At 52.9% G+C, this 20,015-nt stretch overlaps 11 protein-coding genes across 11 annotated transcripts; 7 read left to right on the top strand and 4 right to left on the bottom strand.

Annotated features, from left to right (window-relative positions):
• Positions 1-20: 20 nt before the first annotated feature.
• Positions 21-2,828, top strand: DIP2 (snoRNA-binding rRNA-processing protein DIP2; the record flags this gene model as incomplete). Its single annotated transcript, NM_211533.2, has 1 exon — positions 21-2,828. The coding sequence occupies one exon, from the start codon at positions 21-23 to the stop codon at positions 2,826-2,828; it is 2,808 nt and encodes a 935-aa protein (NP_986471.2).
• A 585-nt stretch (positions 2,829-3,413) lies between these two features.
• On the bottom strand, positions 3,414-5,948 carry AGOS_AGL197W (C2H2-type zinc finger protein; the record flags this gene model as incomplete). The annotated part of the gene is made up of 1 exon (NM_211532.2): positions 3,414-5,948. One exon carries the CDS (start codon positions 5,946-5,948, stop codon positions 3,414-3,416), a length of 2,535 nt encoding a protein of 844 aa, NP_986470.1.
• Positions 5,949-6,356: 408 nt separating this feature from the next.
• On the bottom strand, positions 6,357-7,169 carry USB1 (phosphoric diester hydrolase; the record flags this gene model as incomplete). The annotated part of the gene is made up of 1 exon (NM_211531.2): positions 6,357-7,169. The coding sequence occupies one exon, from the start codon at positions 7,167-7,169 to the stop codon at positions 6,357-6,359; it is 813 nt and encodes a 270-aa protein (NP_986469.1).
• Positions 7,170-7,357: 188 nt separating this feature from the next.
• On the top strand, positions 7,358-9,037 carry AGOS_AGL199C (choline/ethanolamine kinase; the record flags this gene model as incomplete). The annotated part of the gene is made up of 1 exon (NM_211530.1): positions 7,358-9,037. The coding sequence occupies one exon, from the start codon at positions 7,358-7,360 to the stop codon at positions 9,035-9,037; it is 1,680 nt and encodes a 559-aa protein (NP_986468.1).
• Positions 9,038-9,274: 237 nt separating this feature from the next.
• KGD2 (dihydrolipoyl transsuccinylase) lies at positions 9,275-10,585 on the bottom strand (the record flags this gene model as incomplete). Its single annotated transcript, NM_211529.1, has 1 exon — positions 9,275-10,585. The coding sequence occupies one exon, from the start codon at positions 10,583-10,585 to the stop codon at positions 9,275-9,277; it is 1,311 nt and encodes a 436-aa protein (NP_986467.1).
• A 449-nt stretch (positions 10,586-11,034) lies between these two features.
• TPI1 (triose-phosphate isomerase TPI1) lies at positions 11,035-11,781 on the top strand (the record flags this gene model as incomplete). Its single annotated transcript, NM_211528.2, has 1 exon — positions 11,035-11,781. One exon carries the CDS (start codon positions 11,035-11,037, stop codon positions 11,779-11,781), a length of 747 nt encoding a protein of 248 aa, NP_986466.2.
• A 35-nt stretch (positions 11,782-11,816) lies between these two features.
• Positions 11,817-12,491, bottom strand: ALG14 (N-acetylglucosaminyldiphosphodolichol N-acetylglucosaminyltransferase anchoring subunit ALG14; the record flags this gene model as incomplete). Its single annotated transcript, NM_211527.1, has 1 exon — positions 11,817-12,491. The coding sequence occupies one exon, from the start codon at positions 12,489-12,491 to the stop codon at positions 11,817-11,819; it is 675 nt and encodes a 224-aa protein (NP_986465.1).
• Positions 12,492-13,103: 612 nt separating this feature from the next.
• CDC34 (SCF E2 ubiquitin-protein ligase catalytic subunit CDC34) lies at positions 13,104-13,916 on the top strand (the record flags this gene model as incomplete). Its single annotated transcript, NM_211526.1, has 1 exon — positions 13,104-13,916. One exon carries the CDS (start codon positions 13,104-13,106, stop codon positions 13,914-13,916), a length of 813 nt encoding a protein of 270 aa, NP_986464.1.
• Positions 13,917-14,103: 187 nt separating this feature from the next.
• On the top strand, positions 14,104-14,799 carry SLM4 (Slm4p; the record flags this gene model as incomplete). The annotated part of the gene is made up of 1 exon (NM_211525.2): positions 14,104-14,799. One exon carries the CDS (start codon positions 14,104-14,106, stop codon positions 14,797-14,799), a length of 696 nt encoding a protein of 231 aa, NP_986463.2.
• A 372-nt stretch (positions 14,800-15,171) lies between these two features.
• DBF4 (protein serine/threonine kinase activating protein DBF4) lies at positions 15,172-17,019 on the top strand (the record flags this gene model as incomplete). The annotated part of the gene is made up of 1 exon (NM_211524.1): positions 15,172-17,019. One exon carries the CDS (start codon positions 15,172-15,174, stop codon positions 17,017-17,019), a length of 1,848 nt encoding a protein of 615 aa, NP_986462.1.
• A 592-nt stretch (positions 17,020-17,611) lies between these two features.
• Positions 17,612-19,819, top strand: AGOS_AGL206C (Zn(II)2Cys6 transcription factor; the record flags this gene model as incomplete). The annotated part of the gene is made up of 1 exon (NM_211523.2): positions 17,612-19,819. The coding sequence occupies one exon, from the start codon at positions 17,612-17,614 to the stop codon at positions 19,817-19,819; it is 2,208 nt and encodes a 735-aa protein (NP_986461.2).
• Between the last annotated feature and the right edge of the window lie 196 nt (positions 19,820-20,015).

Below are 20,015 nucleotides of genomic sequence, written 5' to 3'. Positions count from 1 at the left end.
ATATTGAGGGAAAGGGCGCCATGGTTAAGTCATACCAGCGTTTTGAACAGGCAGATGTGTTTGGCGTGGTTACCGCAAACAGCAACTGTGTGTGGTTACCGTCTCAGGCGAAAAATTCACCGGGCCAAGTAATCACCGGCGCTCTCGAAGAGGTCAAATGCTGGGAAATCAAGACTGGCGAACTTCTCAAAACTATGCGGGATGGTCTACCGCCTGGAGCGATTGATACTAAGGCAGAAAAACCAGCAGAAGCGACCTACTTGCAATATCACGAGGAGACTTTCATCTTAGCGGTGGGATATGCGGATGGTACGATCAAAATTTGGGATATGCAAACACAGACCGTGCTGATCGTTTTCCACAGCCACAGCTCTGCTATAACAATTCTAAGATTTGACCAGACTGGGACCAGGCTAATATCGGGTTCGCGTGACGCCACCATAATCTTATGGGATCTTGTGGCCGAGACAGGGCTGTGTAAATTGCGGTCTCACAAGGATGCAATTACTGGTATATGGTGTGAGAATGATGACTGGCTGATTAGTGTGTCTAAGGATGGGTTGATCAAATTGTGGGACATGAAGGTTCACCAATGTGTGGAGACTCATATGGCCCATACAGGAGAATGCTGGTCTCTTGCAGTCAAAGACAATATGGTCATAACTGCAAATGCAGAGTCTGAGATAAAACTTTGGGAACTAGACCTCGAAAGACCCAATGGCAGTATGCTGCTTGAAAAGGGAAGTTACGAAAAACAAAGCAAACAGAGGTGCACCGAATTAAGCTTTACTACAGTGGCAGATGGGACAACTTTCTTCTACTCGCTGAATTCCGACAAAACTATGGAGATATTTAGAATTAGATCCGAAACAGAGATAGCGAAGGCGCTGAAAAAGAGAGAGAAAAGATTCAAGGAAAAAGGTATGAGTGATGAGGAAATTCAAGAAAGCTTCCGTAACTCGTATGCGAACTTACTTTTGCATCCTTTCCAACTCGTAAGGTCCCTATTTAAGCTAAAAGCATCTTCATGGACGGTCTGTACCCCATCTAAATTGGAACTGGTGATCACGACTGCAAACAACACTATAGAGTACTACTCAATCCCATACAAAAAGAAGGAACCGCTCCAGCCTACTGCGATCAAATTGCATAGTATCGAATCGCCGGGCCATAGGACTGATCTACGTGCTGCAGACATCAGTAGCGATGATAAGCTACTAGCAACTGCTTCAAATGGAAACCTAAAGGTCTGGAACATCAAGACTAAAACTTGTATCCGCAATCTTGACTGTGGCTATGCTTTATGCTGTAAGTTTTTACCAGGTGGCGCCTTGGTTATTCTGGGTACAAGAGCGGGCCAACTTCAGCTATTTGATCTCGCATCTTCTACTATGCTAGAAAATATTGAAGAGGCACACACCGCTGCAATCTGGTCTTTAGACCTAACTAGTGATGGGAAGAGGCTAGTGACTGCGTCCGCAGACAAGACTGTCAAATTTTGGGATTTCAAAGTCGAGCAGGAACTAGTAGCGGGAACCCTAGACAAGTTTGTTCCTAAAATGAAGTTAATTCATGACACAACTCTTGACCTCGGAGAGGATCTTTTGTGTGTCAAGATTTCCCCAGAAGACAGGTTTTTGGCTGTCTCTTTGTTAGACAACACTGTGAAGGTATTCTTTTTGGATTCAATGAAGTTCTTCTTAAGTTTATATGGTCACAAACTTCCTGTTCTTTCTATGGATATTTCTCATGACTCAAAACTGATTATCACATCATCTGCAGACAAAAACATTAAGATATGGGGCCTAGATTTTGGTGACTGTCATAAATCGTTGTTTGCACACCAGGACTCTATCATGAACGTCAAATTTCTACCTGAAAGTCATAATTTCTTTAGTTGCAGTAAAGATGGAACGGTAAAGTACTGGGACGGCAATAGCTTTGACTGTATCCAGAAGCTATATGGGCACCAAGGTGAGGTGTGGGCCCTTGCAGTATCAAGCGATGGCCAGGCTGTCGTGTCTGTTTCCCATGATCGTAGTATTAGGGTTTGGGAAGAAACTGAAGATCAAGTTTTCCTAGAAGAAGAGAGGGAAAAAGAATTGGAAGAGCAATATGAAAAAACTCTATTGACTTCCCTAGAGGGCGGCTCCGGTGATGATGCTTTTATCTCCAATAATGGAGATGAAACTGCGGGTGTCGAGTCCACTGAAGTGCATAAGCAAACTATTGAGTCCTTAAAAGCTGGTGAAAGGCTCATGGAAGCTTTGGATTTGGGCATAACTGAAATTGATGCATGGGAGAAATATGAACAGCAAATGAAATTGTGGAATAAAAAATTAGGCGACCAGCCTACGAAACCACAAACTAATGCTATCCTTGCCGCCCTGGATAAGACACCCGAGGCCTACGTGATGGAAACATTGTCGAAAATCAAACCATCTCAGCTAGAGGATGCTCTCCTAGTCCTTCCCTTCTCATATGTTCTGAAGTTTCTGAAGTTTATTGACATTGCAATCAAGAATGATGTTATCTTGCACAAACAGCTACCATTGCTGTGCAAAATCCTGATCTTTGTTGTGCGATCCAACCATAAGGAGCTCGTTTCGCAGAAAAATGAAGAGTTGAAAATGCAAATCAATAGAGTGAAAGATCAACTGAGGGCCGCACTGCGCTCTCATGTCGATGACCTTGGCTTCAATATCCAGGGTCTGAAATTCGTAAGGAACCACTGGAACGTTAACCATAACTACGATTTCAACGATGAATATGATCAATTAGCGAAGGAGAAAGTCCACTCAAAGAAGCGTCTCTTCCCAACTTTTTAATGTAAAAAATAATAATTTTTATATAAAGCAAAAAGGTCCGAGATTTAGAAGTCGAACATCCTTTATAGCACAGTGCTATGAGTCTAGTGAGCCTACTGAGCCTGGTACATACTTGCATAAGAATCAGTAAGCTATTAGGTAAATATCTACATATCTATCTATCTATCTATCTATCTATATATATATAGTTGAATATTTGCACCCCATTACTCCAGAAAGAGTTACCACTTCAAAAAAAGTCATCAATAGGGAATTCTTGCACTGATTTAGAGATTTGTAATAATGTTGCTTTCATCGGGAGTAACTAGATTGGCAAATTGCATGCACCATTAATTTGGCAGTGCTGGTGTCCATTAAGATTCTCAATGATATCTACCTTACTGGCATAGATGTGCTGCTCGACTAGACAGTATACGTAATGGGGGAGGTACTTACGTAAAGTCAATTGTCGTCATCTGTGACAGCGCTATTGTTTCTACTTATCATAAGTAGGCTGTGGCTGTCTTGGCTGTCTTGGGGTTCGTTTACGTATCATTTATCAAAAATCAACAATATCCTAGAATACTGGCTAACAGGAAATACTTTCTACGGACTTGTTATAAATCCACGTAGTGCGACTGGGGTCATAGTAATTTTTGCTTTGGGAGTGGAACCTGGAACCTGCAGTAGGTCAGGATTAACTGGCTCCTTCTGAAGCTGTTTCTCCATTTTGAGAGTGACAGTGCCGGAGTAATCTCTTGCAAGAACATCTTTTACCGGGCTGTTATGTGCACTACTGCCTTCTTTCTTAGGTCTGCCACGCTTCCTCGGGGACTTCTTGATTACGATATTATCAAATTTTTTGCCGCCCACGCATATCATTCTGGTCCGGTGAGTGAGCAACGCATCTTCACGACTGAATTTCTTGCCGCATGGGCAAGTAAACGTTTTTTCTGCGTGTGTTTTTTTATGTCTTATCAGGTCGTGGTTGCGGACAAATGCCTTCGTGCAGCCCTCGTGGTCGCAACGGAACGGTCTATCCTCCAAATGCGTCTGGATGTGCGATCGAATATTATAACGCCTGTTAAAAAGCTTGCCGCATTCCGGATATAAGCATTGGAAAGTCTTATCCTGGAGCTTCTTTATGTACTGGTCAATTTCACCTTGCGGCAAGTTACTCGCCTTCTTCATTGGCGACGAGCGTTCGGGGCTGTATATGGAAGATTGCCCCATATATTGACCTGGCGGACGGTGTCCATCAAAGACTTTCTTGCATCCCACCCCATTCATTACACTACCTCCTAGAGTGCCCGAAACACCATGGAATTGATGCGTCTTATCAAATTTCTCTTGGGAGAGGAGAATTGGTGATGGACTCTTTGCATGCACAAATTCTGGGACCCTATCTTCTGCATATTCGGTGGAGTCCGACCTTGTTCGACAATGGGTATAGTAGGCGCCACCTGGCGGTCTCAGTTGTGGAGACTTCATCATTTCAAATAGGTTTGGGTTCATTGGATACGATCCTGAACTCCGCCCGGAACCTATAGGCATTACACGTTGCGGCGAATCCCGGAGCGGGGTTTGCTGGAAGCGATATTTCTGAGGATATCCTGGAGGCGAAAGCGATTCCTTACCACTAAATGCTTTACTTTTATAACTGGGGAGCATTCCCATAGAAACTGGTCGATTTGTTGTCTGTACCAGAGGTTGTTGAGAATCATGATAGTGTAACCCGAGACCAATCGTTGTAGGACGTTGTAACTTGCCAGAAGTGATTGAAAGTTCAGATTCAGGTTCAGCTGGGACGAAGACAGTAGACGGGGTAGAAGACAAGGATTTGGAGTTCCGGTGCAAGACAGGGGTGACCGATGATTCGTATGCAAGTTTTGGCGATGAAGCGACCAATTGGTGGCGGGGGCTTAGTGGACTTTGATCTCCCAGTCCCGAATCAATGGATCCCACTGTAAATGTTTGTCTGATAAGGCATGGCTGTTTACCATGTTGCTGCTGCTGTTGCTGTTGCTGTTGCTGCTGTTGCTGTTGCTGCTGTTGCTGTTGATGGTGCTGCTGTTGCTGCACTCCCGTGGGAAAGAGCTTCAACGGTCTCTCAATTGAAATTGGAGGCACAGTCTTCGGCGGTAATTTATCCATAGCAGTGCCGCGAGGAGAAACAGCACCGAGTGTATCCAACGCACCGGTCTCCTGCAACGGCAAGTACTGTTTCCGGGGAGACCCATTCAAAGTTGCACGCGAGCCGGTCAGGACGGTATCTGGCGGCTCTTTGTCATCATCTTCTTCTTCCTCGCTTAGGATTGGAAAAGTGTAACCACCCGACCTGGAAGCTGATGCAAGCAGAACGCTATCATATTCTTGAGGGTGATGCAATGGCGTCATGATCGATGTGTTTCCTCCCAGCTTCCGGCCGGCAGACTCCTGTTGGTTGAGCACCGCCTGAAGCTGCTTCTGCTGAAGTTGCGTGATCTTTAGTTGCTCCTCCAGCTGCCGATTCATTTCCTTCTGGCGCTCCAGTGCCAAGCCCAACTCCTCCTGCTGCTTGATGATCAAGCTGCTCATGGCTGGCAGGCTCTGCTTCTCCTTCACGTCGAGCAACTCTCCTCGCTCCGGATCGTCGCCCGCAATTCCTCCAGCTCCTATGTTTAAGGTCTTGTTGTGTCTCGAGAATCCGAATATTGCTGTACCACTAGGGGTCCGCCGGCCTGTTCTGCGGTCCACGCACTGCTCGGGCTCGGTTCGCGAATCGGATCCAACGTGTTCCAGCGCTGTCCAGTCCAACGCGCTGGCAAAAATACCCACGTCCTCCTCCTCGGGCCGTTTCGGATAGCAAGCTGGGGGCTCCACTAGGCCCGCACATCCCCCCGGCGCCGGGGCTACCGGGATATCCAGATCCCGCAGCTCCTGCGTCAAGAACTCGTCGATGTCCTCGTAGTTTTCCGTCCCCAGCTCGAAGTACTCCGACTCAGCCTCCACGGCCAGTCCCAGCTCGCCCACCGCGTCCTTCGCCGCGTAATCCAGGTTCAAGCTCACCCGCTCGCCTTGCCGTGCGTTCGCATCCCCGCCCGTATTGCTATGCGTGTGCAGTAGCGCTGTCGGATCAATACTCCAAGGCTCACCAGCCATTGTCTAGTTCCCTTCTGCGATCGACCAACTTATTATTGGCTCTAGCTCCGCCTATCGTGCCGAGTCCTTGCCCTGCTGTGTGGACAGTACGAGCAAGAAGCTGGAAAACCTTGAATCGCCAACTAAAAGTACTTTCCTTCAAGGCAATCCCTAATCCACCCACTTGGATGCAAAACGGCAAGTATGGAGCTGACCCTCATCGATCAACTTCAATGTCGTGAGCCCAGTAGCCGAGACTACCTGCCTGGTATGAGTACGACTGTTCTGCCGTTAACCTCATGTGGTAAAAAGTAAATACATGCCACCTTTTCTATTTAGGGTAATAGATCTTGCCTACATAATATGAGATAATAGCAGGCTGACGCACAGGCCTCGACTATTGTTTGCAGCGCCAGGAGGTTACTCGGCTTACATGGGCTGCAGTTGCGTCCGCAACGCGACGCTCGCCTGCAGTCGACCGTTGAGCGTCAGGTGAACGGCCGTGCACACGATCTGAAGTGCGGCTGCGTCCGCCGGAGGCAACGGCGTATCGCTGGCCTGCAGCAGTGTCTCCATGCGCTCGAGATGCGCCGCCGCGCCTGGAGTATCCTTCGCGCGAGCGTATCGCAGCAGACCAGGGTTCTGCGAGTCCTCCGCGACCGATACGTGCGCGCCGGCCGCAAAGGCCGCACTGTCGTACGGCGTGAGGCCCCCAGGTGTCGCGGCGAGCGCGGCGCCGAGACGCGCGGTCAGCGCCGCGGCCTGCGCGCGCCCCGCGGGCGCCAGCGGCAGCGCAAGGTACGCCACTGAGCTGTCGCAGTTTGGTAGCACGCGCGGCGCCCGCTCCAGCGCCGTCGCGAGCACACCCGCGCCCGCCAGCCCCGCGCGCATCCGCTCCACGCACGCCGTCGCCGCCGCCGCGCTGCTGAACTGCAGCGCGGGCGTCAGCGACACGTGCAACGGCCGTCGCGCCCGCAGCCGTCCATAGAACAGCGGCTGAAACTCTGCCTCGACCCGTGCGCTGTTAGCGCGCTGCACAAGCCGCTCAAGAATACCGCGCTGCTGCTCGCTGAGCTGCACGTCGGCGTATGCGTATACGTGCGGCCGCTCCAGTCTGAGCCCTGCGGTTGCAGCTCTTCGGAACATGTGTGAGATATATTCAGGCAAGGGGCAAGATACGTCTTCCTCTCCCTGGCTGTCTGAGTCGCTGTCGGCAGCGTAGTTCGCCCGGACCAGATCCATATAGAGTATCGGGGACTTTGATGCTCTGCCGCATCTGCGTATCTAGATTTTCATATCATGTGCGGCATTTTTCACATGGACAAGTACTTAAACAGTTTGTTAAAAATGGTGCTGCCACAAAACTTTGCCTACCTGGTAGTCCACAGAGCTTCCGCTAATTAGCAGGCGTGGGAATCGAGCAGGTGATAATGCCGCACCCAGACGCACGCAAATCCAGAAGTGAGGTTAAGACAGCGCCGGCGCGGTCGTGGTCGCGATCGAGGAGTGGGCAGCGGCCGCCGTCGCTGCCGAGGGTGAAATCGTCGCAACGCCTAATCCGCACAATCAGCATTGAGGGCCGCAGCCACGACGGGCGGGCGGAGGAGGGCCGCGCAGAGGACGGGGACGACGGGTTGCTGCGACTGGCGTTTGGATCGGAGAAGCAGCAGTACATCGAAGTGCCGTACGTGAAGGCGACGCTGGACGCATCGCTGCCGGAGGAGTATCTGCGGCAGGACGTGGTGAACATGACATGGAACCTGCAGGTGCCGAAGTGGTACCGGCCGGGGACGCGGGTGGCGCCGGAGGAGGTGAAGCTAGTGATGATCACGGGGACCATGACCAACGCCATCTTCAAGGTGGAGCACCCGCGGCTGCCGAGCCTGCTGCTTCGAGTGTACGGACCGAACGTGGAGTCGATCATAGACCGGGACTACGAGTTGCAGACGCTTGCGCGGCTGTCGCGCCAAAACATCGGCCCGTCGCTGTACGGATGTTTTATGAATGGGCGCTTTGAGCAATTCCTGGAGAACGCCACTACGCTTACGAAGAAGGATATCCGCGACTGGAAGACATCGCAGCGGATTGCACGGCGGATGAAGGAGTTCCACTGTGGGGTGCCGCTGCTAGACTGGGAGAAGACGCACTACACGGTGCTGGCCCGCATCGACAAGTGGCTGAAGAAAATGGGAGATTCGAGCTGGATCCAGAAGAAGGGCAATTTACAGAGCACGCTATTTGTGCAGGAGTGGTCGCAGTTCTTGGCTGTTTTCGAGCGGTACCGCGCGTGGCTGAAATCGGTTGGGGAGCTGGATCAGTCTTTAGTGTTTTGCCATAACGACGCTCAGTACGGTAACTTGCTATTTACCGCACCCGTTGTTGCTACGGACACCAGCTCAGTAGGCACGTCGACTAGTACGCCCGTTTCTGGATCGCTATTCCCTAGTGAAAGCAACATCTCTCTGGATGACATCATCCGGCCCTCCATTCATGATCAGTCACAAGACTCAAAGCTGGTGGTGATTGACTTTGAGTATGCTGGACCGAACCCCGCTGCATATGATCTTGCTAACCACCTATCGGAGTGGATGGCAGACTACCACTGTGCCGAGTCCTACAAAACCTTTGAGCACAAGTTTCCGAAGAAGGAGGAGATCCTCAACTTCATTTATTCCTACACTTCCCACCTGTCAGCTAGTAAGCAGGACCCTATTGACGATAAGGTCCGTGAGCTCTACAACAGTATATTGAGATGGAGGCCGTGTGTTTCACTGCATTGGGCTATCTGGGGGCTTATGCAGAGTGGCGAGCTAGATGAACCCAAAGATCTTGCCGTAGCAGTTGAAGGAGCTGGCCCCGGGGGCGAGAAGTACATTATCACCGTCGATGATTGTGAGAGCATTAACAGCATTGATTCCTGCCTGACCGACTGCTCAGCCGTAGAAGAGCCTACCGCGAAGGGTGCAGATATCCACTCCTTCGATTATGTCTCCTACACCATTGAGAAAATGTGCTTGTTCTACGGAGACCTTCTGCAGTTAGGTATCTTATCAAAAGATGACTTACCGCCTGGAGTACAACCGAAGTTCCTAGATAGTACCTTTTTGTAGTCGGGGGGGGGGGGAGCGTTATGGGCGCCGGTCGTGCGTTTTCCTTGCCCACTCGCCATGGCGAAAGCCGATGTTTCGATCGATACCCTCGTGCTACTTATTCGAAATAAATATTCAGGTTTACTTAAAGGCCCATGTATTCTAAATGGCCATGCGGCTAGCTTCCATATAGGATCTAAATAGTGTAGGATAACTGGACACGATGTTCCACTTGCCTGCAAGACCTATAGTTGCACTTCAAACAAGGAGCATCTTCCTTGGGTCCTCAATCAATTCCTTGATTGTCTTTAGGAACGTGACACCCTCTCTTCCATCTAGCATTCTGTGGTCATAAGTCAAGGCCAAGTACATCATTGGTCTAGAAACAATCTGGCCATTGACGGTGACTGGTCTCTCTTTTACGCCGTGCAAACCCAAAACAGCAGTCTGTGGGGTGTTGATGATTGGAGTGCCGTATAAGGAGCCGAAAACACCACCGTTGGAGATGGTAAAGTTGCCACCGGCCATGTCCTCTAGGGTGATCTTCCCCTCACGGGCCTTCTGGCCCAATCTTGAAATCTCCTGCTCAATCTCTAGGACGGAGAGAGACTCGACATTCCGCACCACAGGCGTGACGAGACCCTTGGGGGTTGCAACAGCGATCGAAATGTCGGTGTAGTCGCGGTAGACAAGCTGGTCACCCTCAATCCCACCGGTGACGGCAGGAACCTCCTTCTGGGCTAGAGCAACTGCCTTCGCAAAGAGGCCCATGAAGCCGAACTTGACGCCCTTGGTTTTCAAGATCTCGTCCTTGTACAGCTTGCGCATCTCAAGAAGTGCGGACATGTCGACCTCGTTGAAGGTGGTCAAAGAGGCCGCGGTGTTCTGTGCCTCCTTTAACCGCTCAGCGATTCTCATCCTCATGCGGTTCATTTTCACCCTGCGCTCAGTACGCGCAAAACCGCTGACAGAAGCGCCGGCGCTCACGGTAGAGCTCTGCGCGGCCGCTTGCTTTGGCTGCTCCTTGGCAGGGGCGGCCTGCGCGGGCTTGGCGGCCTGTGGCTTCTCCTCCTTTGCCGCAGGCGACGCCGGAGCGGCTTCCTGTGGAGCAGACGTCTCCTCTTTCGCGGCAGGCTTCTGCCCACCTGCCGGAGCGGCGCCCTCCTCAATCTGTGCCAACTCCTCGCCAACGGTCACTGTGTCCTCGGGCTTGAAGTTCAACTTTGTAACAGTCCCGGACACGGGCGCGTTGACCTCGATGTCGATCTTATCCGTCTCAATCGTCGCCAAAAGCTCGTCCTGTTCGATATACTCGCCCACCTGTTTTGTGAACTCCTTGAGCGAACCCTCCGTCAACGACTCGGCCATGGGTGGCACCTGCACTGACGTCGAGGCGTACCGCAGTCCACATAGGTGCTGCAACGCCGGGCCGTGCATAGCGCCCATCTGGATCTGGCTGTATAGCTTGGCCTGCGCGGCCGCGCCGGCGTGTACTGCGCTGCTTCTGCCCATGGACGCTGCCAATGGCCTGGCCGCCCTGCTTGTTACACGTAGGGTAGATCTCAACATCACTCAAAGGTCAATTTCTTGTATGCTGTAGGTAGCGGACACAGTAGTACCAATAAATTTTTAGGCAGCAAATATCACTTGCCTGCAGCGAAGGGTTTATGCTAGCGGTATAGCCCCTGTGATGCCAGTAACTTTGTGCCAACCAGTGCTCTCTTCTTTTATACCCATGCGTTGTATATCTAAATGGAGCCATGCGTCCGGGGCATTGCCCAGTCGGACCCGACTCCATCCGACGGCACGTGATTCATCATGTGACAAGCACGTGACAAGCAGTTGCCCAAGGAGTCCCTGCGAGGTGTGGATGCGGCTTCCGCTCTCGTCAGGCAACGTAGGGGGCCGCCGGGCGCGGACAGGAAGCCAGCGGTCGCCCCACCGGCACCTGCAGGCGACAGCTATATAAGGCCCCGGCAGCGCGCCCCGGCAGAGCCTGGCCAACCACCCCAAGCACAATGGCCAGAACTTTCTTTGTCGGAGGTAACTTCAAGCTTAACGGCTCCAAGCAGTCTATCAAGGAGATCGTGGAGCGTCTTAACACCGCGGACCTCGCCGACAACGTCGAGGTGGTGATCTGCCCACCCGCCACGTACCTAGACCACGCTGTTTCGCTGGTGTCGCACCCACAGGTGACTGTCGGCGCACAGAACGCCTACACCAAGGCCTCCGGCGCCTACACCGGTGAGAACTCGGTGGACCAGATCAAGGACGTGGGTGCCAAGTGGGTCATCCTGGGCCACTCCGAGCGCAGAACGTACTTCAACGAGGACGACGAGCAGGTTGCCGAGAAGACCGCCTTCGCTCTGGAGCGCGGCGTGAGCGTGATCCTGTGCATTGGCGAGACGTTGGACGAGAAGAAGGCTGGTGTCACCTTGGACGTTGTGAAGCGCCAGTTGACGCCCGTCCTCGAAAAGGTCAAGGACTGGACCAACGTCGTGATCGCTTACGAGCCTGTCTGGGCCATCGGCACTGGGCTAGCCGCCACCGCTGAGGACGCGCAGGACATCCACGCTGCCATCCGCGACTTCCTAGCCGAGCGCACCTCGCGTGATGTCGCCGACGCAGTGCGCATCCTTTACGGTGGTTCCGCCAACGGCGCCAACGCCGCCTCGTTCCGTGACAAGGCCGACGTCGACGGCTTCCTCGTCGGCGGGGCGTCGCTCAAGCCCGAGTTCGTGGACATCATCAACTCCCGGCGCTAAATAGTATTTAGACGGCCTGCAGCCCCAATAAACAGCTACACTAGAGCCCCGAACCAGCGTGCGCGGCGGTACCGCTGCGCCAGGTCCGGCCACTGAACTACAAATTCGTCCGCAAACGGGTACGCCAGCCGCCCGGACAGACTCAGCGACTCCGTGCGCGCCAGCGATTCCACGTACACCACCCGCGTACGCCGCAGCGACAGCAGGTCCAGCACGCGCAGCCAGAACAGCACCACCACGCTCGTGCCCGGGCCGTTCAGCACCACCACGTGCGGTCCCGTGTGCAGTGCGCGCCGTGCGCGCCGCACCGCGCTAAACGCCTGCGCCGCCGCGCGCACCGTGCTGCGCACGGCCGCGCCCGCGCCGGCGCCCACCTCCCGCGCCTTCAGCAGCGGCACGTACTCCACGCCGCGTGCCGCCCGCAGTGCCGCGCTCTGCCGCCCGCGCTCCGCGCTCGCCTCGTCCGTGTACCCCACCCGCACCGTCGCCCCCGCCACCAGCGCCGCGCCGTATACCTCTAGCAGCCGCAGCATCTCCCCCGTGTGCCCGCCCGACCCCAAGAAGATCATCACGTGACGCGGCGGGCCGCGCCCGCCGCCGCTGCGCCCGCCGCATACCGCGGGGCCGTAGACCCCCGGCGCCAGCGCTGCCATGCGCACGCACAGCGCCGTCGTAGCTGCTAGCAGGCATACAATCGCCAACCAAGCCATCTCTGCTGCGTGCGAAAAGGCCACGCTCCTGCAAAACCGGCTCAAGAAACGCGCTGCTGCTGCCCCCGGCCACCGCCGCGGCCCGGGTCCGCCCGGACAGTGGCGACCTCTTTCTTTTTCCTGCCGCCGGCGGGAAAACAAGAACACAAACAGCCTCAAATCATATATAATAGTTTCTTTCCAGGGAAGGCTCCATAGCGCCAGGCGTTGCACATATATATAGCAAGTTTAGTCCGATAGGTTGAGGTTTTGTCCCCTGAGAAAGCCAAGCCATCCGAGTTCACGGAGAACACAGGACAGCGTGCGAGGAGACCTAAACGCAAGCAACGCGGCAGGCCAGCGAGCAAGAACGTAGAGCGGGTCCTCGTACATAGCAAGACGCAACGGACAAGCGCATCTAAGGGATCTGACGCAGAGCAGGGTGGTGTTACTTCATCATATCGAGGGCGTAGTGAAAAAAATAAAGGAAAGCGGCCCCCTCCATCAGCAAGATATTTACTATAAGAGGCGGGAGACCTCGGCTGAAAAAAAGCAGGGCGGCGTTTTGGTTCCAGCACACACGGAGCGAGTGTGCACGGAGAGGACACAGCTGGCGTCGGGCAGACTAGAGACATGTCTAACAGAAAGAACACCGCGGCAAGCCTGTTGTTGCGACAATACCGGGAGCTCACGGACCCGAAGAAGGCGATTCCGTCGTTCCACATCGAACTCGACGATGACAGCAATATCTTCTCGTGGAACATCGGAGTCATGGTTTTGAACGAGGACTCCATCTACCATGGCGGCTACTTCAAGGCGCAGATGCGTTTCCCCGAGGACTTCCCGTTCAGCCCGCCAAGCTTTCGGTTCACGCCTGCCATCTACCACCCCAACGTTTATAGAGACGGCAGGTTGTGCATATCCATCTTGCATCAGAGCGGAGACCCGACGTCGGACGAACCCGACTCGGAGACGTGGTCGCCGGTACAGACGGTGGAGAGCGTGTTGATCTCCATCGTGTCGCTTCTCGAGGACCCCAACATCTCGTCGCCCGCGAACGTGGACGCGGCGGTGGACTACCGCAAGAACCCGGAGCAGTATAAGCAGCGCGTGAAGCTCGAGGTGGAGCGCTCGAAACAGGACATTCCACCGGGGTTTGTCATGCCGACGTCCCAGACGGCCTACATATCACAGCGCAACACGGAGCCGGAGGAGGCGAAGGACGTGGGCGACAACTTCTGGTACGACAGTGAGGAGGACGATGACATGTACGGCGACGACGACGACGACGCCGACAACGGCCACAGCAACGAGGAGCCCGAGTTCGAGGAGGAAGACGATGACGACAGCATGGATAACGACAGCGTTATGGATAAGAGGAAACCCGACAAGGCAGACGAGGAGTCCGAAGACGTAGATGATGTCAAGCTAGATATAAATAAATGACAAGACCACTCTTGACCTACTGAAACAAAACACTAGAAAACTAGAAAAACGCAAAAAAAAACCGAAATATTGAATTCTGAACTGAGATGATCCCTTCCTCGATCACCGCTCTTCGCCCCTCTCCACCAACGTTATAGGTATAGGTGTATGTATATCTTATCCTGTTCCACTTTTCTTTGCCAGGACCATGCAGGAGGCGCTCGGCCACCATTCCTGCCTCTGCAGCGGTGGTCGCTGCAGGCAGCGGCGGTGCCGCCGGCCCTCCCGCATGTGCCTGGGCGGGGCCGGCCAGCGCTGTGCTGGCTGCCCTGGATTTCAAGCTTTGAAAATGTACGTTGCTCCTCTATGTTGCGGCCGCCGTATACACACACGGACGGTCTGCACAATGGCAATGCTCCAGAGCAGGAGTATAAAGCGTTTGCTGCAACAGACCCTCGAGCCCACGGCCACGCCGCTCTCCACGTACCAGCTGCAGAGCACCGTGCTGCTCAGCAGCAAGACAGGCTCTATTGTGTCCTTCGTGTCGGCCAACCCCGCGCACCCCACCTCAGGCGATGCCCTGAACAACCTGAAGATGATGGCGCTGCTGATCAAGGAGAAGTGGTCCGAGGACGAGCACGACCCCCAGGCCCAGGCCACCAAGAGCTGCTATCACGTGACCGTCCCGGCCCGCGACGACGCCGCAGCTGCGGCCGCCCCGCTCACGACGCGCATCTACACTTGCGAGCTCGAGGACCTGCACACTTGCGTTGCACAGATCCCCGGCTCGGACTTGCTGTTGCTCTTTATTGCCGACTCCCTCTTCCCCCATGGCATGCTCGTACTAAAAATGAAGAGCCTGCTAAGCGCGTTCTCAGAGGTCTACGGGTACAAGCTGGACTAGTCGCCGCCTCGGATGGGCGTAAACACCGTATATAAGGCCTTCTATCCACCTATATAGTCATAACTCCCAGAGCTGCTTGCTAGCCCTTGTCTGCGAGCGCCCCTTTGGTGTTACCCGGCGCAGTTTCAGACCGGTCTTTTTTATGCGCGCCTGCTTTTAAAGCCCTGTATACCTTCACCGCGTAGGTGTAGCACCACGCGTCAGCAAGCATACCCGGCAAGGACCTGAGCATTTCCATTCCTTCACTGTTACTTGCTAGGACACTGATATAGCTGTCGACCCAGGAGGTGTGGTAGTTGGTGCTCGAAGATCGGCATCCTAAAGCATTCGGCAGGCTAAGATCCCTACGAAAACAAAGAGCTGGAGGGCGCCATGGGTTCACCTATCAAGCCGGGGGGGCCAGGCAGAGTGGCCACAGGGCCGGGAAGCAAATATGGGCGGTCGCCACTCAAGGAGAACGATCCTAACAACCAGTTGCGTGGAGTAAAGGCGGGCATCGGGTCCGCGGTGCAGTGTTTTCCCGGGAAAAAGAGGTCGCTGAACCTTCTGGAGGAGACAGAGAAAGTACGCAGTAAGAGGGCGAAGGCCGCGGGGGTGGCGCATCCAACGGGGTCGCCGATTACGGGTGGCGTGGCGGGCGGGCGTACCATCGAGGGTGCTGTGCTTATAACGCGCCAACAGGCCCAGCGGCGGGCAGAGCAGTCGAAGATAACAGCGAAGGACCTGCTTGACTGGCAACAAAACTGGAAGCGCATTATGCGCAAGGACACCAGGATCTATTTTGACACTGCGGTGGTAGATCACCTGCAAGGGGCGAAGCTCGAGAAGCGGAAAGAGCTGCTTAAGCGCGGATTCTCCATTTTGGGAGCACAGATGAAAGTCTTTTTCGATATGGACGTCACGATAGTCATCACAAGTAGGAAACTGGATAGATACGACAATCTTCCGGAAACAGACGTGTTATTCCGTGCATATAAAAGCAGCTACATGAAAATATGGAATTACGAAAAAGCCCTACGTTTCCTAAAAAACTTGGAGGTGGACGTCGATGGGCTGGAACAACAAAATGCTGTCGGTGCATCTACAGGCGGCCCGTTACTGGTAATAGGCGGTGGGCATCATAATAGCGGGCTTGCAGCAAATGCGCTGACAACGACGAATGCAACGGCCACACTCTCCAAGCTCCTGGAGAGTGAAAAGCTGTACGGGCCCAGCGACCGGGACCCGAAGGCCAAACGCGACGACGTGCATTACTTCAGGTACCCACATGTATATCTATATGATATCTGGCAGACATGGGCACCCCTGATAACTGTGGAGTGGAGACCATCCGAGCTCACCGAACCAGAAAAATTACCTTACCCGAGCGTAAAGCCTGGGAGTTTTGGAAGGTGTCCATTCGTCGGGGATGGTACATGCGACGAACTGTCGACGAGGCGCATACTCAAGCGATACAAGCGCGATTGTCTGAACGAGAAATACGCGCTGAAGCTGAGACTTCTATACCAGGACTCTGCTGTGCCTAGGCAAATAGATGACATATCCGAGGATGAGTACCCGGTCATGCTACCCACCACTGCGCAGTACCCCAACAGCAAAACCAAGTATCTGGAGGTCATGGGCATTGAAGATTCCAAGTGCAAGCGCCCTCCCCCGATGTCGCTTCTTACGCGCCAAGAAACAGCCGGTGAAGACGTGCTGGGCAACGACGACCTCTGTAAGCGGAAAAATAGGATTCCGCAGGAAATCAAAGCTAGTGGCGTCAATCAGTCTCTCGATACAAATGCAGGTGGCTCCCTCTCGATCGGCAACGGACTGGCGCCGGCAAAAGCCTCAAATGTAAACAAAAGCCTCAAATCTCTGAACCGCCTCGTTGTAGATCGCAAGTTTACCCAGCAGACGATTCCCCCGCCCCCGCAGGCAGCAAAACCTACCCTAACTGCTGCATGCATCCAAGAAAAGCATTCGGCGTCCCCCCAGGGTTCTCTGGCGCCTAACCACACCGTCACGGCCAGCCCCGTGCCCGCCAAACGGCCGCTACAGGGAAAGCTGGGTGGTGGCTACTGCGAGAACTGCCGCGTTAAGTACGATCACCTGGACCAGCATATCCGCACCGAGAAGCATCAAAGTTTCGCAGAAAATGACAACAAGTTCGAGAGAATAGACTCACTAATCAACACCCTACGCGACGAGTACACGCTCTATGGCTCATCACAGTGAATCTCCCTTGCTACTGCTTGTCGCATTGCATATATACGTGTAACTATCTATGTACCCACGTGGTAACAACACTACACCAGGTACACCGGCGGTGCTCCGGAGCTCACTCGAATCACACAAATCCAAAACGTACATGTTGACGTTCCCGTCGATCAACTTCGACCGCCAGTTGACTCTACCGCGATAGAATCGCAAAAAGGGCGCCCAACTCCGAACACCTCATCCTCCCGCACAGAAGAAAGCAAAGAACACTGCTCCAGGCAATTCAGGAAACTCATAGAATGATTACTACAGATAGGGGGAAGGGTTTTCTTTTCCAAAATGATTTGCTCCGGATGATTATAGGCGTGAGCCCTGCAGGGCAAGGCGGGGGCTTGGGTGGCTGCGAAACCGCAACAGGGATAGCTTGAGGTGAAACCGAATACCTAACGAAGTGAGCGGGGGATATTGGCCGGTGTACTTCGGTTTATTTTACATACAACTTAATTGTTCACTTCTCTGCGACAGTCTTAGCAGGAGCGGTCGGGCGCAGGTCATATGCAGGAGAGACAGTACATCCAGCTGAAGTATCTCTGATCTTAATTTGTTGAATATGGTGGTTGTACGGTACCGCATGCGGCGGTCCAGGGACGACGCTTTGTCTACCGAAGACCCTGCGCTGATGGCTTGGTCCAACGGCAGGGGCGTCAACGACGATAGCAGGGTGCTAAAGAAAACGGAGAAGCGATCCCGCAATGGATGTTTAACGTGCCGTGCGCGCCGGAAGAAGTGTGATGAGACACGGCCGAAGTGTATTGGCTGCCAGCGCAACCTGCTGCTGTGCCACTGGGCGGACGACGACGGAAACTACGACGGTCATTCGCCCAACAAGGAGGAAGTGGGCATCAAATCGAACGATGGGTTCCTGAACTGCACGCTAGAGAACTGGGAGGCGGAATACGAAGTCGGGAAGTCATATCGCTTCTTTTCGGTGCCTGCCGAACAGTTGAAGTTCGAGTACACTGTTGCTCTCGGACGCGATAACAGCATCTGGAGGCTGCATCGCAATCACGGTTCAAAGCAGCGCTTGCAAAAGTTCCCAACGCATGGCCAGTTGGATAAGAGTGGGGTAACGCCACGTTCTGCGCCAGTGAAGCTTCACAAGTATCCAGTTGGAACAAAAAAGAGTGCTCGCCGGAGCATATCTGCTGCAATCTTATTACAAGACTCAAAGAACGACCTACTGCCCTCGGACGCTAGTTATGCCGTACAGCGAGATGACCTCTTGGATTTGAAATCACTGTTCGACTTGCAAATGGAACCATATCAGCAGATAGGTGAGCCGCAGTTATGGGGATGCTTTCTATATTCAGGCACTCCCTTAGAGACTATTCAACCGAATTATAGCTACCTGTTATATGACCATAATTCTAATTCTGTTTACTACAAGGAGGTGCTGGAGAGTTTTAGACATGGTGATTTATCGCATGCCAACAGTATCAAGGAAGATGACGGTTTTCTTTTCTACGTCTGCTACAAAGAGTTTATTCCTCTCCTTGACCCGCGGGACTCCACTTATCGCCTGGTGACACACACTTCCTCCGTTATCCAACAGGCTGAAAACAATCCTGTCATAAAGGAGTTGATCCTAAGCTGCGGTGCATCTTTTCTGCAGTATTATTCATACGATACCTTTGCGCCTCTGAGCGACAGGTACTATAATACTGCCATAATATTTCTATCGAACTTTCTAGGGACTCAAGCAGTCAGCGGCAACGAAGTGTGGCTTATGGCAGCATTTCAGTTGATGGCACTCAAGAACAAGTGGTGTCTGCAGAACAACGTCAACGATGTGCTTGAGTGCCTTACAAACTCCTATCTTCTGCTCAAAAATTGTTATTTTGGACAGTTTGGTGACTCCATCAGCGAGCTCTTCTTGTCACATCCACCGCTTGCTGCATGCAACTCTGGTCTCACCGGAAATTTGGGGGTTCGCAGTGCTCTGGAACGTCCTGCCATTCCTAGCTCATGCGAAGGCGGCGAGGTTTCACAGTTGCGGGAAAACCCGTTAATACTTCTTCCTCAGGAAAGAACATTTTTGGAGGCTTTCATACATTGTTACAGTGTTTGCATAATGTTTGCTACCGATCAAACACAGATACCGGACCCTTTTCACATTTTTAAAGAGTTGAATCCACTCTTTAAATGCCCAGTTCGTCATAATACCGAGGATTGGGTTTCGGGCGCTTCGTATGGGTATACATTGGAGGCCTTTGAGATCCTCGCTAAAGTATCCTACATCTCGCGTTATCCGATGCCCATAACAGATCCTGTCATTTTACAGAAGTGCCAGAACCTCCAAAAGATGGCCCGCTACTATAGCAATAACCTATTCTCCACAGATGGACCCCAAGCGTATGACACATACCAGTTGTACGCGCTTTCATTCCTATCGGGCCTGATTCTTGCACGTTCAAGTTACCTGCTCATCACCACGGTGCTCGAGTACTCAGTCATCCAGCCGCACTCACCAAAGTTGCAGGAGACGCTCGGTGAAATCATGAATTACTTCGAGGCCATTCCTTTGGATGCAAACATTTGGGGTGCACTCACCTGGCCCTTGCTGGTTTGCGGTGTCTATTGCTGCACTCCAGATGACCAGACTCATATCCGGTTCTATCTCGGGTTTCTTGGCAAGCGATTTGCGCTGCCAACGACCGGATCAATAATCAGCTACTTGGAAAGCGTCTGGCGTCTTCCAATGGAGCAACGTATCCCACAGTTATTTAACAGGGCCGAGTTGTGCAAGATATCTCTCTGATAGCCGTTGCACTCGGTGGCCCTATAATATAGTTATCTACTCATCATTCAACAGACAAACTTCAAAGTACTATATATGTATATTACAACAAAACAATCTACTATAAACATCCTCTTTTCCAGCGGCTATGATCTACAGTTCGAAGCTTGTTCAATTTCGTTTCATCTCATGCCAAGTATTGATGTATTCTGAAAAA

The sequence above is a fragment of the Eremothecium gossypii genome, chromosome VII (assembly GCF_000091025.4).
Source record: "Eremothecium gossypii ATCC 10895 chromosome VII, complete sequence".
Lineage (NCBI taxonomy): Eukaryota > Fungi > Ascomycota > Saccharomycetes > Saccharomycetales > Saccharomycetaceae > Eremothecium > Eremothecium gossypii.
Note: the sequence above shows the minus strand (reverse complement) of the source record. Positions and strands in the feature narration are given on the sequence as shown.